Source organism: Capricornis sumatraensis, chromosome 15, assembly GCF_032405125.1.
Source record: "Capricornis sumatraensis isolate serow.1 chromosome 15, serow.2, whole genome shotgun sequence".
In the NCBI taxonomy this organism is placed as follows: Eukaryota; Metazoa; Chordata; class Mammalia; order Artiodactyla; family Bovidae; genus Capricornis; species Capricornis sumatraensis.
In genome coordinates, this window is record NC_091083.1 from 32500900 (window position 1) to 32519517 (window position 18618).

The 18618-nt window shown below is 41.7% G+C and overlaps 1 protein-coding gene across 1 annotated transcript in view; it reads right to left on the bottom strand.

The window, feature by feature from the left end:
- The window catches only part of FAM107B (family with sequence similarity 107 member B), a 215265-nt gene extending 201551 nt beyond the window's left edge, over positions 1-13714 (bottom strand). Inside the window, exon 1 of the mRNA XM_068987143.1 lies at positions 13304-13714. Coding sequence (XP_068843244.1) covers positions 13304-13714 — 411 coding nt within the window. The remainder of the gene's footprint in view (positions 1-13303) is intronic.
- Between the last annotated feature and the right edge of the window lie 4904 nt (positions 13715-18618).

Sequence of the window (18618 nt, forward strand, 5' to 3'; positions counted from 1 at the left end):
ACCTGAGGAACTTTTTATTTGAAATGATTTTTTTCCTTGTTAAATCAAATTACTTTTTTTTTTCCCATGTGCTGCACTGTGCATAGTTGCTTAGACTTTTTGTGATACCATGGACTGTAGCCCGCCAGGCTCCTCTGTCCATGGGGATTCTGCAGGCAAGAATACTGGAATGGGTAGACTCCTCCAGGGGATCTTCCCAACCCAGGGATCGAACCCAGGTCTCCCACATTGCAGGCAGATTCTTTACCATCTGAGCTACCAGGGAAGCCCAAGAACATTGGAATGGGTAAACTATCCTTTCTCTAGGGGATCTTCCTGACCCAGTAATTGAACTGGGGCCTCTTGCATTGCAGGAGGATTCTTTACCAGCTGAGTTACCAACGAAGCCCTTTTCTCCATAAACACCCTCTAACTTGATAATAATATGTACATCTTTGACTTATCTCAGATTTCAAAAGTAACCAATTAAGTGCAAAATCATATGCTTTGTGCTTGAATCAGATTAACTAAAAATATCTTTTTGGTACTGAATTCTTTGCAAATCAGGGAAAAAAATACCTTTTTTCCTTTTAGCCAGAAGCATTGTAAAGTCAGAATTGTGGGGGAAAAAAATGTAAGCCATTCTTGGCAGTGTCATTAATACAGTTCAGGGTCTTAATAATGTGAACAAAATTATCTATATACTTGTTCACATGCTTTTAAAGTCATAGAGAGTAATGAAGTGAATGCATCTCTTTGTTTCCTTCAGCTCTCATTTTAATGGTATCATTTATGCTATTAATATTCTCTATTTTCTCCTGTATTTCTTAAAGTTCTGTATAAATAGTCATTCTTCCCAAGACAGCACTAGAATCATCAAAGCTCTCATTATCCTCATTTTGCAAACAGGGAAACAGAAGGATAAAGAGGCTAGTTCTTCGCCATGTGGAAAGTTCATTGAGGGGTCCAGAAAACAGGCTAGAAGGACAGTTGATAGAAAAGTGCTTCCTCTGGCTGAGGTCACTTCAAAATCAGTTTTTCTGGCTTTTTGTGTCTCAAAATTGAGCAAGAAACAGTTCATTCTTCAAAGAGAAAAAAGTATCTTGGCCCCAACTCTCGGTATGGTCTTAAATTATTTCTATTCATTTCTAAAACAAGGGATGGATCACAAAGATGTTGGCAAGACTAAACAAAGATGAAATGAGAAAACTCTAAGAAGACTTGTATATAGTAATCCTCTCTGCTGATTTTGATTTTATTGATTCATCCTTTAATTTATTCAGTAAACATTTGTTAGGTATCTTCAGCATGTCCAACATGGTTCTAGGCACCGCCCATGACAGATGAACAGAAAAAATGATACAGTGCCTGTTCTCAGGCTCCTCAGAGTCCACCAGGACAGCCAGACATGTGAACAAACATGGTGCGGATTACAGTGCTTTAATCCAGGGAAACACTGAGTGCCAGGAAAGACCAGGAGAAGGCACAAACATGAAACTAAGTTTCGGGGATGGTGTCAGAAAAGGAAAGGAGACAGAGAAGGCAGAGCAATAATAATATGAGGAGGAACTGTCCAGTATGTGGGGATCCTAGGGGGAGGGAGGAGGCAACCAGCTGCTATAGGAGCCATTTTGTCACCACCAAGGGAAACACGCAGAGGTGAGCCAAGGTCAGGGGTGGCTAAGCAGAAAGATGGAAGATACTAGGTGTTCCATGGCTTCACCGAACTGCTGACTCAACGCATTCCAAAACCACCCGACCGTGGGGCTTGTTTATAAGTGAGGTAATTCATTTACATAGTGTCTAAATTAAAATTTTTCTGTTTCTTGCAGCTAAAAGCATCTTAAGTGATTCATGGAAGAGGATGTTTGGGGGAAAGTTAGTTTGTCTTTGCATACATTGAATTTGAGATGACTGGAGACCACCTGGAAGTTTCCCCGGGATAGGTGAGTCTGGGTCCACCTTTGTTAAAACATGTGTAATTATTTTTCACTACTCTGGCATACCCCATGGACAGTGAGTTGCACTTGAAGTGGTTCCATAGTCTCTGCAGGGACCCAGGTTCTTTCTTCCTGCTCCACCATCTCAAGGTTGTTTGCTTTATCTGCAGGTGTGTCCTGCCCCACATGCAGGATGGCTACAGCAGCATCAGGCGTCCCATAGGCAATAACGTCTAAAGCCAAATTCCAGCACATTTTTCCTTGTTTCCTCTTGAGGGCAAAGAAAGTTTCGAAGGCCACACTCAAGAGGTACTTAACATCTGAATGACCCTATTCAGGAATCTACATCCAGAGACAACCACAGCAAATGTTTCAAACAAGGCTAGCTAAATCTCAATTAGAGGATTTATTTATTAGCCTAAGAAATTAATTCATTTTTCACTTGCGAAACAAATGGTATTCAAGGTCCTTGACCGACCAGCATTTTTGCCTCTGTAAAACAAAGTATGAGAATGTGGCCAGTTCAGAAGTCCAACTCATTTATCATATCCTGGATCTTAAACTCCAGGTGGCCCTGGACCCACATCTAAATGGGGTCTGCACTCCATTTTCGTGGCTTGCTGGTTTTGCCATTACAATATTGTTGCCTTCGTAGATATCATTTTATTCGTGGCAAAGGGCAACCACGTAAAAAGACAAGAGCTAGGGGATCTCTTACAGCCTCAAAATCAGGGAAACTGTCTCTTTCTGTTAGCCATCCTAACACGTGTGAAGTGATATCTCTGGTTTGCATTTCCTTGATTAGTAGTAAGTTTAAACATCTTTTCATGTATCCATTGGCCATTTGTGTGTCTTCTTTGGTGAAATGTCTGTACGGGGCCTTTGCCCATCATTTAATTGGGTTATTTGTTTCATGTTGTTTTTTTTTTTTTTTTTTTTGCTGTTGAATTGATGAGTTCCTTATTATTTTGAATAGTAGCCTTTTATCAGGTATATGATTTGCAATTTTTTTCTCCCAGTCTGTAGGCTGCCTTTTAGTTTTGTTGATTGTTTCCTTTGCTGTGCATAAGCTTTTTGGTTTGATATAGTCCCACTTGTTTATTTTTGTTTTTGTTTCCTGTGCTTTTGACATCAACTAAAAGCTCATCGCTGAGGTCCATATCAAGGGTTTCTTCCCCCGGTTTTCTTTTAGGAGATTTGAGGTTTCAGGTCTTATGTTTAAATCTTTAACCCACTTGGGGTGGATTTTTGTGTTTGCTCTAAGACAAGGGTCCAGTTTCATTCTTTTGCATGTGGATGTTCAGTTTTCCCAGCACCATTTATTGGAGACTATCATTTCCCCATTGTGTATCCTTAGTGGCTTTGGTGAAGATTACTTGACTGTATGTGATTGTTAAAAAGAGATAACTTTAAATTGGTTCTAATTACAGGTGTACATATTTATCATATTTGAACTTTTTCTAAGACTGTGTTGTCTTTTATTTATTTATTATTTTTGGCTGTGCTGGGTCATTGCTGCTGCGTGCTTTTCTCTAGCTATGGCAAGTGGGGGCTACTCTCTTGTTGGGGCTTTCAAGCTCTCGAGCACAGGCTCAAAAGTTGTGGCACACAGCCTCAGTTGCTCCACAGCATGTGGGATCTTCCCCAGACCACAGAGTGAACCCATGTCTCCTGGCAGGTGGATTCTTTACCACTGAGCCACCAGGGAAGCCTAACACTGTGTTGTCTTATATAAATATATTTAAGCTTTAAAAGTAAGTTTATTATATTGAAATTGCTGTAATTACTACGAGTGATAAGTAATGTGAGACAACACAGTTTTTTGAAATCTGATGTTTCAGGTTGCAGAAACTGACTTTCCTCTTGCAGGTGGTCCATTTGAGGGGAAGTTCCTCTCGTGCTGTGGACAACCAAATCATGCCTATGTGGATAGGTTCTAACAGTTGCCTGGGCTGTAATTTTCCACTTAACTGAATGTAGGAGACCCACAAACCAGCTTCACACAACAAAATCATGAACACTTCCCGTAGCAGGTCCTGTGCCCTTTGTGGAGCCACTCTCTTCCTCTAATCACCTCAAATTTCCCAACTCTCACATCCCCTGATTCCGAATTACAAAAGCAAGTGTGTCAACCTCACATTGGAAAAAGTTTTAACGTGATGAGATCTATTTTCTTTGGAATGGAGGAACTGTGAGTGCAAAAGTAAAGGCTGTTTAGACTAGGTTAACACACGTCCTTGGCTGGGAAAAAAACCCTCTAACTTCCTATGATTGATATAGCACATTCGTTCAGCTAGTCGCTATGGTTCCTGCAGGGTAAGAAATCTTAAAGTTTCCAGTGTAATCAGCGAGTGAAATAGCAGATTTTTTTTCAACTAAAGTACAACCGCATGTTATATAATCAAGAGAATGGAAATCCCAATTCTACAAAAACAGTTATTTTAAGGAAATGGGTCTTGTCAAAAAAACTGGAATCTCCTTGGTGGCTCTTTGGTTAGACACTCCTAGGTCGTTGTCTACAAACAAAGTAAACCCTGCTCTTTTATTAAGCACCCATAAAAAGGAGGTCAAAGGTCAACTCGGTCATGGGCAGATTGCCAGGTTCTTTCTGATGAGCTGGAAATAGGTGCAGCTCAAATATAGGCTGACCTCTTCCTTTTGTACCTCTTCCTCCACCATATCGCAGCCTACTTAAAATATATGTACTAGTCTTACCTGAATTGTAAATGCAGGAGTAACCTCATTTGAAAACGATGCTTTCAATTTTGATGAAATTATACACTAAGCTTTTATTTCTGAGTTTAAAATATTATTCCACTCTGCTCTAAACTGTCTGAAAATTTTGCTTTGTTGTCATCCCCTGTAGTATTTTGCAGAAGGTCTACAGTAGTCAAAGTTGTTCATTATAAATGTGCGTGCTTTTATGAGGACTGTTTGTTTTGTTTCACTTAAAGAGAATCCAGGAAGCTGTCTCTCTCTTTTCCAGTTGGGCTGCAACTGAATATCTGGATTGGAAAATTCCTTTCTGAGTACACCGGGTGTATCATGCACTGTCGTGCCAGTTTGTTTAACATCTTTTGAAAGTAGAAACCTAGCATGGGAAGTTATCCGGGCTTAAAGTGAATGGGATGATATTCCCACAAGCTTATTAAGATATCCTTGGTGGTATTGGCATGGGGTTGGGGTGAGGTGGTGGTTTGTTATTTTGTTAGGAGTCCCTAATAGCTCAGCTGGTAAAGAATCCACCTGCAATGCAGGAGACTCTGGTTCAATTCTTGGGTCAGGAAGATCCGCTGGAGAAGGGATAGGCTATCCAATCCAGTATTCTTGGGTTTCCCTGGTGGCTCAGCTGGTAAAGAATCTGCCTGCAGTGCGGGAAACCTGGCTTTGATCCTTGGGTTGGGAAGATCCCCTGGAGAAGGGAAAGGCAACCCACTCCAGTAGTCTGGCTTGGAGAATTCCATGGACTGTATAGTTCATGGGGTCACAAAGAGTCGGACACGACTGAGCGACTTTCACTCTACCAGGAGCATGAAAGGGAACTAGAAAACTAATATTTGATTGCATGAGTCTGTAAGTTGCTTTCTATTAGAACTGTTTTTATCTCAAATCATCTGTCTAGCAAAGAGTTTCCTTAATAGGGCTTTTTCGTTGTTGTTGTTGTTGTTGTTGTTGTTTTAATAGCTAGCCTAGAATTCTGTTCTCTTCTATTAGGATCCATAGGGGAAAAGGGAAAATTTCATTCTAAAGAAATTGCAAGAATACTGGTTTTTACTAGGAAGTAGAAATGCAGCCTAGCAGAGTTGTCCCTAATAATGCTTAAGTAAAGAGGATGCAGAGTTAGGGTGGGATCAGGGTGAGACAGAAATTCACTTGTGACACACAAGTTTACAGTATGATTCTAAATAACACTGCCTTCAATAGAAGGTATTCCCAAGGCTTGGCTTCAAGGCAACTTTAAGACACTGAAACTAAAATCAGTTTTTTTGAATGAGATCAGTTGCCTATGGAGGTGAATACCTCCAAGAGTTTTTCTGCTGTCAGGTATCCAGGAATCTCTCCAACACCAAATAACAATTAACATAGCCTTGATGTAGCTTCAAGAGAGCATGGCTGGAATCTGATTCTAACCATGGAAGCTGAAACCCAGTTAATTAAACTATCCCAGGTCTTAACAAAGACTGTGCCAAAAAAAGAGGAAGGATGGGCATGGAGCCTAGACCAGTTATTGGCAGCATGAGTTCTGCACAGCCCAAGAAAGTCATGCTTTAGCTGGTTAAACTGAGCTTCCCAGCCTGCTGGAAAGGTTACTTTTAGAGAGGAAATGGACCAGATGCCTAACTCTACTGAGTCCTAATTTCCCCATCAGTAAAAACAGTAGGAGGTGAGTTTAGAGAGGTAATGAGACATACTTTGTTAAGGACCTGTGGGCCACTGTTAAGAGTTGATTTTTACCCTGAGGGAATGAGGAAGCCATTGAAGGGTTTTGATCAGAGGAATGATTGGGATTATCAGGAAGTAACATTGTAGAAGGATTAGAAGGATCAAATGAGTTTATCCATGGAAAGCATTTAGCACCACCCTAAACTATTAATAGTGCTCAAAAAGTGGTAATCATGATTGCAATTACCATAATTAAGTGATGCTATCAAAGTGGCTCCTCTTCACCCAGGCCAAATCATGAAGAAATAGAAAATCTGAATAGATCTATTACTAGTAAGAAGATTGAATCAGAAACCAAAAACTTCCTAACAATGAAAAGCCTTGGGCCAGATTCACTGGTGAATTTTACCAAACATGTAAAGAGTTAACACCAATCCTTCTCAGAATCTTCCCAAAAACTGAAGACAGAGGAACACTTCCTAGCTCATTCTATAATGTGAGATAATTCTCTCCCTGATGTTCAATTCACTGATTCAATGGACATGAATTTGAGCAAACTCTGGGAGATAGTGAGAGGATAAAGGGACCTGGCATACTACAGTCCATGGGTTTGCAAAGAGTCGGACATGACTTAGTGACTGAACAACAATAACCAATTCAAAGATACTACAAGAAAAGAAAACTAGAGACCAATACCCCTGATGATGAGTGATGCAAAAATCCTCAACAAAATACTAGCAAACAGAATTCCACAACATATTAATAGGATTATACCATTACCAAGTGAAATTATACCATTTATTCCTAGAATGCAAGGATGGTTCAAAATACAAAAAAAAAGAAAAGAAAAGAAATCAATCAGTATAACAACATATTAACAGAATGAAGGGGGAAATATGATCATATCAATTAATGCAGAAAAAGTGTTGAGAGAATTTAATACCCTTTCATGATAAAAATACTCAACAAACTAGGAATAGAAGGAAATTACTTCATATAATAAAGGCCATATAGGAAAAACCCACATTGTACTCAATGGTAGCATCATACTCAGTGGTGGAAGGCTGGAAGTTTATATTGTAAGATCCAGAAAAAACAAGAATATTCACTTTTGCCACTTCTATTGAACACAGTATTATTGAATAGTATTGAATTGTGGTGTTGGAGAAGACTCTTGAGAGTCCCTTGGACTGCAAGGAAATCCAACCAGTCCATTCTAAAGGAGATCAGTTCTGGGTGTTCATCGGAAGGACTGATGCTAAAGCTGAAACTCCAATACTTTGGCCACCTGATGCGAAGGGCTGATTCATTTGAAAAGACCCTGATGCTGGGAAAGATTGAGGGCAAGAGAAGGGGATGACAGAGGATGAGATGGTTAGATGGCATCACTGACTCGATGGACATGGGTTTGGGTGACTCCGGGAGTTGGTGATGGACAGGGAGGCCTGGCATGCTGCAGTTCATGGGGTCGCAAAGAGTTGGACACGACTGAGTAACTGTACTGAACTGAACTGATTGAAAGTTCCAGTCAGATCAATTAGACAGAAAAAGAAATAAAATACATCCAAATTGGAAAGGAAGAAGTAAAATTATCTCTGTTCACAGATTATAATGATCTCATATGTATAAATCATAAGATTCCACAGGTATACACACAACTATTTAAACTAATAAACTCAGCTAAATCACAAGATAAAAAACCTATGTACACAATTCACCAATTGCATTTCTATACACCAACAATGAACAATGAGAAAAGGAAATTCAGAAAACAATTCAAAAAGAATTAAATACTTAGGGATAAACATTACCTGGAAGGCAAAAGACTTGCATACTGAAAACTACACAACATTGCTGAAAGAAATTAAAGAAGGCACAAATAAACGGAAAGACAAACTACATTCACAGATTAGAAGATCTAATATTTTTAAAACATAAATACTATCCAAAGTGATCAACATATTCAATGCAATCCCTATCAAAATCCCAATAATGGTAGTTGCTAGGGAGTAGGAAGGCAGGAGAAGGCAATGGCAAGCCACTCCAGTACTCTTGCCTAGAAAATCTCATGGACGGAGGAGCCTGGTAGGCTGCAGTCCATGGGGTCGCTGCTAGCTGGACACGACTTAGCGACTTCACTTTCACTTTTCACTTTCACGCATTGGAGAAGGAAATGGCAACCCACTCCAGTGTTCTTGCCTGGAGAATCCCAGGGACAGCGGAGTCTGGTGGGCTGCCGTCTATGGGGTCGCACAGAGTCGGACACAACTGAAGCGACTTAGCAGCAGCAGCAGCAGCAGGGAGTAGGAAGAGGGGCTGATGGGGCCAATGGGGAGTCAGTGTTTTACGGATACAGAATTTGAGCTGGAAAAGATGAAAAAGGTTCTGGAGAAGGATGGTAGTGATGGTTGCAGAACAACGTGGAAGCAGTGACAGCCTGAGCCTGTGAGACTTCAACCAGACCACCACATGGGTCCTGGGCATGTCTGTGCTACCACTTCTCTGTCTAGTAGCAAAGCCAGCCTGTTACAAAAAGCAGCGCAGTTAGCAGCTTCAGTACGGGCTCTGTCTCCCTTCCCTTTTGCAAAACCAACTTTTAAATAAAATACCCAGGGATGATTTCCTGAACCACATTTACTCTCTCTTCCTGTGTCAGGATGGCTACTTTGTTGAAGTAAGAACTAGATGAAAACCTACTACTGCTATAGAAAGGCTTTCTGACACTACCGAACTATTCTGAAGCCCTTAGTTGGGAATACCCCTGTGGTCCAGTGGTTTTAATAAAACCCCAAACTTCCAATGCATGGGGCTTGGGTTGAATTCCTGGTGTGGGAACTAAGATCCCATATGCCTCACAACATGGCAAACAAACAACAAAAAAAAATAGAATCCCTTAGTTGCTTCAAGTGAGAGCTGTGTGTTTCTGACCCTGCCAGCTTTGTTAAGGGAGAGGGAAAGACAAGAAACACAGCACCATTCATCTAGGAAGGGGGCAGAGTTGAGTCTGATGCACAGTGATAAAAGAACAAAGTAGAAACCCTTCTCCTCCATATATTCCATCCCCCGCTGTCTTCCCAAGGCTAAAATGAGAGTCTCTTCCATGTGCTCCTATGGCAGCCGGTGTTGACCCATTAGCCTTCTCATACTGCACTGATACTGCCTGTTTACCCAACTGTATCTCCTCCCACTAGAATGTAAGCAGCTTCACAGACTGTATCTTAACCCCTCTTTGTTTCTACCACTAGGGCTGTCCTGGCACAGAGTAAAAACGCAGTACTTCTTGGCAGAAAAAGTCAACATCCTACTCTTCCATTGACTCTACAATCCAACCCATTATAAGACTTTTCTACTTCAAGACCACTAAGAAAGAAAAAAAATTATAATCAGAAGATAGCGGCAATTATAAGACACATTCCAAGTTTGGGATTGTTGTCACCATCCTGGATGAGGGAAGAGACCACCACGAAAGGTTGAAGACTAAACTGGTACCACTTCATAAATACAGATGTGCACACATCTATTTACACAAATGAAAACCTTTCCTTTTTAATTAGTTCACTTGGCCTCCCTATCTTGAGCTGTCCTGCTCAGACCAGATGTTGTTTCAGATTTAAATGACTCACCCTCCTGTCTAAACCCCAGGAAACTAAAGACAAATAAAGAGACTCATTTCTCAGCTATGATTATGTTCTAAAGTTGAGTTCTTTTCTTTTTTTTTTTAAGAGTATTATTTGTTGCCTCTACCAAGACAGCTTAAGTGATGAGGATCAGTGCATCCAAAAAGGAAATATTTTTGCCTCCAGGCAAGACTGTAATAAAAGAAGCTCATTCATCATCTGCTGAGGAGAAACATGTCACAACAAAATTACTAGGTAATGAAAAATCTGGGCAGTCCTGCGGCACTTCTAATCGTAAGATCTCAAAGCAATCCTACACTATTGTTCACAAAGCCTTGTCATCAGCTGGACGCAAAGTAGGAAGCATCTCTTTCCATAGTGTTGTACACTATGAAACTAAGAGAAAACAATGTTAGGCAAATTAATAAAATAACTATTATTATAGACACAGACACATTTATATATAATTATATGTACATACATGCACACATAAAATTTTAATTAACTGCAAATCAAGTGAGATCACATAAGAATACTTACTTGTAAATCCTCAAACACTACACAAATAATAATAATAATAAGCAGTGGAAGCATGTTATAATTCAGAGGATAGACTTTGGAATCAAACAGAACTGGGCTTTAATCCTGGGTCACTTCCTCCCTCTGTGAACTAGGGCAAGCGTCTTACCCTCTCTGAGCATCAGTGTTCTCCTCTGTAAAATGGAAATCATAAGAACAGTCCCCTCATTGTAACCAGGTAACGATGGAATATTCTGTGTAAAGCACTTAGAAGAATGGCTGGCATACAGCAAGTACTCTGTAAATGTTAGCTCCTCAAATCTGAACCAAAGAGAAGCCATTTACCATGCCCATGGAATCCCCTTCTTCTTGTACATCCTGACAACTGAATTTTGCAGTGTTCCATTTCATCACTCCCAGTTTGATCTTGCCTTCCTCCCTATTCAGTTTGGAACCCAGAGTCCACTGTGGGATCCTTTCTTCTCCACCCCTCTCACCCCACCTTCCTGTTGTAACTTCTGTGACCATCCTCAGGCCCAGATAATTCCAATGGCCTCTCAGCTCCAGTCTTCCCAACTTTAATTCCTCCTACATGGGTCCATCTATTTATCTTCCCAGAATGAAATCGCAGGCATGACATTCCCCTGCTCAAAATTCTCAAAGCTTCCCTACTGCCTTCTCATGATAGCATTCAAACCACTCTGGGCCTCATTTTTCCTTTCCAGATGTCTCTCCAACTTGGCCAGCCTGATGCACCTGCCTATTCCTGTCTGCACCCCCCCCACATTCAAGCTTCTGTTCACACAATTTCCTTTTCTGGCAAAGCCCTTCCCTTCATCTCTGCCCTTAAAAATCCTAACCCTCCTTCTAGTTCAGTTCAGTTTGGTTCAGTCGCTCAGTCGTGTCCGACTCTTTGTGATCCCATGAATTGCAGCATGCCAGGCCTCCCTGTCCATCACCATCTCCCTGAGTTCACTCAGACTCACGTCCATCGAGTCAGTGATGCCATCCAGCCATCTCATCCTCGGTCGTCCCCTTCTCCTCCTGCCCCCAATCCCTCCCAGCATCAGAGTCTTTTCCAATGAGTCAACTCTTCGCATGAGGTGGCCAAAGTACTGGAGTTTCAGCTTCAAAATCAGTCCTTCCAAAGAAGTCCCAGAGTTAATCTCCTTCAGAATGGACTGGTTGGATCTCCTTGCAGTCCAAGGGACTCTCAAGAGTCTTCTCCAACACCACAGTTCAAAAGCATCAATTCTTCGGTGCTCAGCCTTCTTCACAGTCCAACTCTCACATCCATACATGACCACAGGAAAAACCATAGCCTTGACTAGATGGACCTTAGTTGGCAAAGTAATGTCTCTGCTTTTGAATATGCTATCTAGGCTGCTCATAACTTTTCTTCTAAGGAGTAAGCGTCTTTTAATTTCATGGCTGCACTCACCATCTGCAGTGATTTTGGAGCCCCCCCAAAATAAAGTCTGACACTGTTTCCACTGTTTCTCCATCTATTTCCCATGAAGTGATGGGACTGGATGCCATGATCTAGACCCATCCCAAATTTCACTTCCCCTGCAATGTACCTTTCCAGACACTCCAACCTCCTTGAACCGTCTTCTGTGTGTCTCTCTTTGGGGCACTTACATTCAGCCTTGCAATGTGTGTGATGGCTGGTTCCATCAAAAGCCCTGCCTCGCCTCTTTGGCCTATCCTTGGCTTTGCTCATACCAGTAGACAATAGATATGGATGTTACCCTGCTGTGTTTCATTGGTTATATTTGATACATTTATTTATCCAGAACCCCTGTGTCACAATATGCCCCTAAAACAGAAAGATGAAATCAAATCAACCCCTGTACTTGCTGCTATGTTTAGCAACATAAGGTGGGTGCTGAAGTGCTGGAATCTCTACCCAAAAGAAATTCTTCCAGCTCATTAAAATAGTACATCATTAGTTCCTTTAACTAATGCAACAAATATAATCTTAGCCATAACATCCACTATGCTGACTATGGTATTACTATAAAAATATCTTACTCTGGATCTGGGTATAAACTGAAAAAACTGAACAAAAATTATTTGATGTTCTGTTTGTTTTGGATTTTGATTTAGAAAAAAAATTACAGTTCTTGCTCTAACAGAGGGCTTGGTGAAATCCTTGGTTCAATCTCAGAATAGAAAGATGTGGACAGTACAGCTGAGCTTCAGTCATTTAATATAAGCCTGTAGAGTGTCAAACGAAACTATTTTTAAAATCATGTTTTGACCCTGTCTTCACTCTTTGGCAGTTTTCACTGCTTAATGAGACTCCTTAGGTTGAAACCAGCAAGTCAGATGGAAAGTGATTTTGTTAGACTAGATAGAAAAAATAATCTTGAAAAAAATCAGAATATCTTAACAGCGGATCCTCTCATTTTTTTCAATCTGGTCCTAAGCAAAATGGCCAGGAATACAACCCCAAAATGCTCAAGGAGTATCTTTGGAAAACATCATTCAAGAAAGCCTACCTCTATCCTGCCTCTCCAAACTGAGATTATCAAGAACTCTGAAATGATTTCGTACCTCAATCCAATAAGAATATTTAACAGTTAAAATTCAGTAATGCCAGAAACAGGAAAGTAGATATGTAAATAACTCAAGAGGCTGCCTGTTAAAAGCAGCAGCACCATTTCTTTTTCCCCCCAAATAACTCCCTTCTCTTGCCTGAAAGTCTCAGAAAATGATCACTTCCTCTCACTAGCAAGAGTTTCCCCCATGTGTTACTCACTAATAATGCTAAACAGGTTCATTTCCATTTGTTTGGCCACCAAACATGAAATTCTCTCCCAACTCCATTTCTTCTACAATAGCATTGGAAACACTCACCACTGGCATTTCAATAATTGATGGTCTGGGAATAGAAGGCTGAAAAGTAACTGCTTCATGAACTGATCCTCCATCCGGAGACCCAGGCAGATCCTCAGGGGTGTCAGCGGGCTGGACGGCAGAGTGGTTGCTTGAATTCCGGTTTGTGCTGCCATTTGTCTCTGAATGGGCACCTGAATCTCGCCTTTTCTCTGAGGTGCCTTCTTCACCTCGCGGATGACTTGGGTGTTGGCCCGCTTTGGCCTTGGGCTGAACATGGATGGTGGAACAGGTATCAGCTGCGCTGGCCTGATCTAAGGGAGCAGTCTCCCTTGTGTTCCCAAAACAAGCAAGCAGAGCCGAGCATGGGAACGGATGCATCCTTGCAGACGGAGACTTCAGTCTTTCAGCCAGCCTTGCCTTCCACGTGGACATGATCTGCAGCGGAACATGGCAGAGTTCACAGGGGGAAAGGAAATTGTGTAGGGATTCTGATCACCTCGTTTCCTTATAGCAACGGTTTCCTTGCCTGAAGACTTTTAGCGGTTGCGCCCTAATAGAAGGTTAGGAAATGGCCAGGCCACCCGCCCGAGAATCACTCAGCAGCCAACCCCCTGCTTCGGACACATCCATTCCTGGCGATTTCACGCTCTTCCTTCCTTGATGCCGTCAGTGGCTAAAGAAAGCTGTGAGGCGTGTGGTTGGCTTGAGTTACAGTCCCTGGGCAGGGCAGTCGCTTCAGTGTAAGGCAGTGCCAAGTCAATGGACAGCTGCTTCAGATTACCTTGGAGGCATAAAGATAATGTAGCTGATAGCATCCGACATAATAGCGTCAGCCCACGTATCAATAACATCACAGCAGCCACATAACCTTCTTCAGTTACCCCCTTCAAATATTTATTCTCCCCAACAAAACAAAACCACCCAGTTACCCATCATGAATGAAGACCCCCCAAGTGGGTCCTCGACCCTGGTAGCTGCTTCATTATTAAAACAGGAGATAGACTTGCACCTTTTGTCTGGAGAGGTCCATATAGTGTCTGATGTCTCCAGGACTTCTCTCGATCTTTTCTGAATCTTCTCCCAAACAGGCTTCCAGTATTCAGGATCCATATTGTGTCTCTTCTAACTCTAAATAAGACTTTGCTAATTTGTTTTATTCCTGGAGTAGGAAATGGCAACCCACTCCAGGGTTCTTGCCTGGAGAATCCCAGGGACGGGGGAGCCTGGTGGGCTGCTGTCTATGGGGTCGCACAGAGTCGGACATGACTGAAGCAACTTAGCAGCAGCAGCAGCAGAGCAATTGACACAAATATTATGCATGCGTGAATGTGTGTTCTGTCCATCTACTATGTATATTATTTAATTTCGGAAAATAATGCCCTTTTGAGCACCGATCTTCTATTTTTCAGCACATTAATATGTGAGCGGTAAAAAATAATAAATTATAACCACATTCCAAGATAATGCTCAAAAAAACTGAGATTTGTTTTTCCTTAGCCAAGCATCTGCTAAGAATGTTAGAGAAATAGAATACTGTAATGGTTTTCCCATGAATAGTGACTTTCAGGTCAAGATTTCAAGGTATATTGGCAATTCTAATTTATTGTTTTGCTCTCTTTTAATATAATGTCAAGATGTGCTTTTAAGCTCAAACAGGTGGTAGAGCTTATATCCTGAATTCCCATTTTGTGGAGACTAAAACTGATTCATTGAAATTTCAAGATTCTAACAGAAGATTAGGTTATTGAGAAAGGCCGGTTGAAAGCTCAAGACCCCTGCTATTCTATCTGGTCTCTGAGCCCCACTGGACCTGACAAGCCTCTCACTGAAATAACAGGCTTCCCAGGTGGCTCAGTGGTAAAGAATCCACCTGTCAATGTAGGAGACACAGAAGGCATGGGTTTGATCCCTGGGTTGGGAAGATCCCCTTGAGGAGGAAACGGCAACCCACTCCATATTCTTGCCTAGAAAAGTCCCATGGACAGAGAGCCTGGTGGGTTACAGTCCATGATGTTGCAATAGAGTTGGACGCAACTGAGCATGCATTGGGAATATTGTCCCAAGCAGGCAGCCATATTCATAACACAGAGGTCAGATATGGTGGGAGGGAGAGTACATGCAACATCACATGTGGACTTTAATTTTAGTCTTGGCCAAATTTTGTAAATAAAATCTAAAAAGCTACCATTTACTTAATGGTTACTGTGTAACTGTCTCTCTACTAACCCAAGTATACCAGACTTCCCAGTCTGAGGAGATCATTCACCTTTTAATGCCCCAGTACAAGCAGTACAAATCCCTTTTCATGGAAGCAGGAAGTCCAGGCTTTTAGCAGGCTCCCCCACCAGGTATTCCTGAGCTGCCTTGGGACCTGCGTCTTCTGTCTCTTCTGCAGTGTTTGCTACCATGCCCTCAGGCAGGGTGACCCGGTGACCCTCCCTCCTGTGCTCCCCCTCCTCAGGACCCTTCCCCCAAATGGCTCACAACAAAGGGAGGCTGGTGGTTAACAAGACTTTACTGAGGACCCGAGGTGACAGGAAGGAATTCAAGAGAAGAAAAAAATTCATTCTTAAACCTGGTTTTGTTCACCCGTTCATCTATTCATTCAACTATGTGCTGAGCACCTTCTAGAACAGCAGCTTTCCCATGGCTATATTCTGTAGACTAGTGGGTAAGAAAGCTTCAGGCCCCTCCCTGAGGTCTCCTGTCTTATTCTTCTCTGCCCTGAACTTGCAGCCCTGCTGTGGGGACACCATACCCTGCGTGGTACCCCCCCAACACACCCAACAAGGAGCATGCTCAGGAGCACAAGCCAGGGGGCAGCTCCAGCCCCTGAGAATAGTGGCTTATTTTTATTAGTGTTGTTGTGAAGTCCGACCTAGAATAACAACATTTAACAGATAATGATAATTGAGTGTTTTTTATCAGACATGAACTTTAGCAGATTAACTCATTTAATCCTCACGACCCTAAGAGAAAGGTGATATTATTAATTCTCATTTTTACCCATTAGAAAAATGAGACACAGAAACTTAAGTAACTTGCCCAAGGTCACAGCATTGCCAAGGAAGAGAAGCAGGATTATGAACCCAAGAAGCTTGGCCCCAGAGTTCATGCTTTTAATTACTGTACACTATCACTTTCCAAACACACACACACACTCCAAAGAGGAACTTCCTAATAACCTTCAATCCAACACTCTACCTCCAGGAATTTATTCTATTAGTACAAATACACATGTGCATAGAAGTGTCTCCAAGAATGTTTATGGCAGCAGTGTTTGTAATCAAAAAGGTAATTGTTAATCAGTAGAAGACAAGTTAACTTATAAGAAAAAAGCCATACGATTGAATACAATGCAGCTATTAAAGAGAAGAATGTAGAGCCTTCCGGTTTAACAGGATGTACTGATGGAGCACCTGTATTTATATCATGGCCTTTCTAAGAAAGCATTAGGATAATAGTAATGGAATCTTTTTAAAAGCTGAAGTTCACAACACTAAAGAGAATAGAAAGGAGGCCACTAATATACAAGAAAACTCAACAAATTTCTGTATAACAAAAAGCAGATGAAACAGTACTGTTGCACGAAGGCGGACCCCTTCCAGGGCCTGAAACCAGGCTCTTGTCTAACACTCAAAAATGAATTGTCCGAGGAGACACATGTGCTGGCAAAGCAAGAGATTTTATTGGGAAAGGGCCCCCGGGTGGAGAGCAGTAGGGTAAGGGAACCCAGGAGAACTGCTCTGCAGCGTGGCTCGCAGTCTCGGGTTTTATGGTGATGGGATTAGTTTCCAGGTGGTCTTTGGCCAATCATTCTAATTCAGAGTCTTTCCTGGTGGCGCACACATCGCTCAGCCAAGATGGATGCTAGCGAGAAGGATTCTGGGAAGTGGATAGACACACGGTGTCTCCTTTCGACCTTTCCCGAACTCTACTGGTTGGTGGTGGCTTATTAGTTCCATATTCCTTATCAGGATCTCCTGTCATAAAACAATCATGCAAGTGGTTACCATGGTGCCTGGCCAGGGTGGGTGGTTTCGATCAGTGTGCTTCCCCTAACCGTACTAATTAATTTTTAAAATAAAGCAGAAAGCCAGCATACTGAGTGGTACCTCATGGAAGCTCTTGGCTTGGATAGTAGAACTGAAGTGAGTGAAAGTTGCTCGGTCATGTCCGACTCTTTGAGACCTCATGGACTATTCAGTCTGTGGAATTCTCCAGGCCAGAATACTGGAGTGGGTAGCTATTCCCTTCTCCAGCAGATCTTCCTGACCCAGGAATCAAACCAGGGTCTCCTGCATTGCAGGCAGATTCTTTACCAACTGAGCTATCAGGGAAGCCCATGGAACTTAAGAGTAGGTCTGAAAATGTGGGTCTGGATATGGAAATCAAAAGTTCCTATCCCTCCTCTACCTGTGGGAAGACTATTAAACAAATAAATAAAAGAATGAATGAATGAATGCTCAAATAAATAAACAAATGAATAAATACAACAAAAATTATGGTAGGAATCAGGGTCTTATTTAAACATCTAAATTATTCAATGAACTGTGTAATCAGTTCTTATCTAAACTATTGATTGAATTGTGTAATGAACTAGTCAGGATAACTAGAGTGGATGTCAATATCCAAGAATAAAGCCCCTCTAGTTCTTTATTTAGATGCCACATCATAGCAGAAAGCTTCCTGCCAGTTCACTAAAAGTGCACAGGTCAGTTGATAAATCACACCAACATTCACAGAGCTTCCTGTCAACTTCAAACTCCTCTCTTAGGTAAAAATACAAATCATAAGACATCACCAGACATGTGAGAAGAGATGCAACATCAATGACAGCAATCAAGAAAAAGATCCAAACAGGCAAGGACAGGGGAATGTCAGGAGAGTTGGCAACCACATCTGCCATTCAAAGTTAGGGGCAAGTTTGCAGCAAACGACACTGCAGCTAGATTCTGAGTGATGGGGGAGGATAAAAGGGGAGAATCTTTGCAGCTTGAAACCAAGAACATTCTCTGAGTCTGCAGGAGTCATGACAGAAAGCCTAGAGAATCTGAACACGTTCATTCACTCTGCTCTTAAAACTGCTTACATAGCTATAATAATGTAAACACGATTCACACTTCTTGAACTCTCAGAATTAGTATACAGGCCAGTAGTGGCAAACTGGTGGCTCTCAAGCAAAATTAGGCCTCCAGAGGTGTTTTGTATAGCTGATCACATTTTAAAATTTTTATTGCACCTCTGTTAGATCGCAGAAACTACCACTCTCTGTTTCCTTCACTCAGTTCACAAGTTTATGTAAACAGAACCCTGCAGAGTTTATGGTCCAGGGT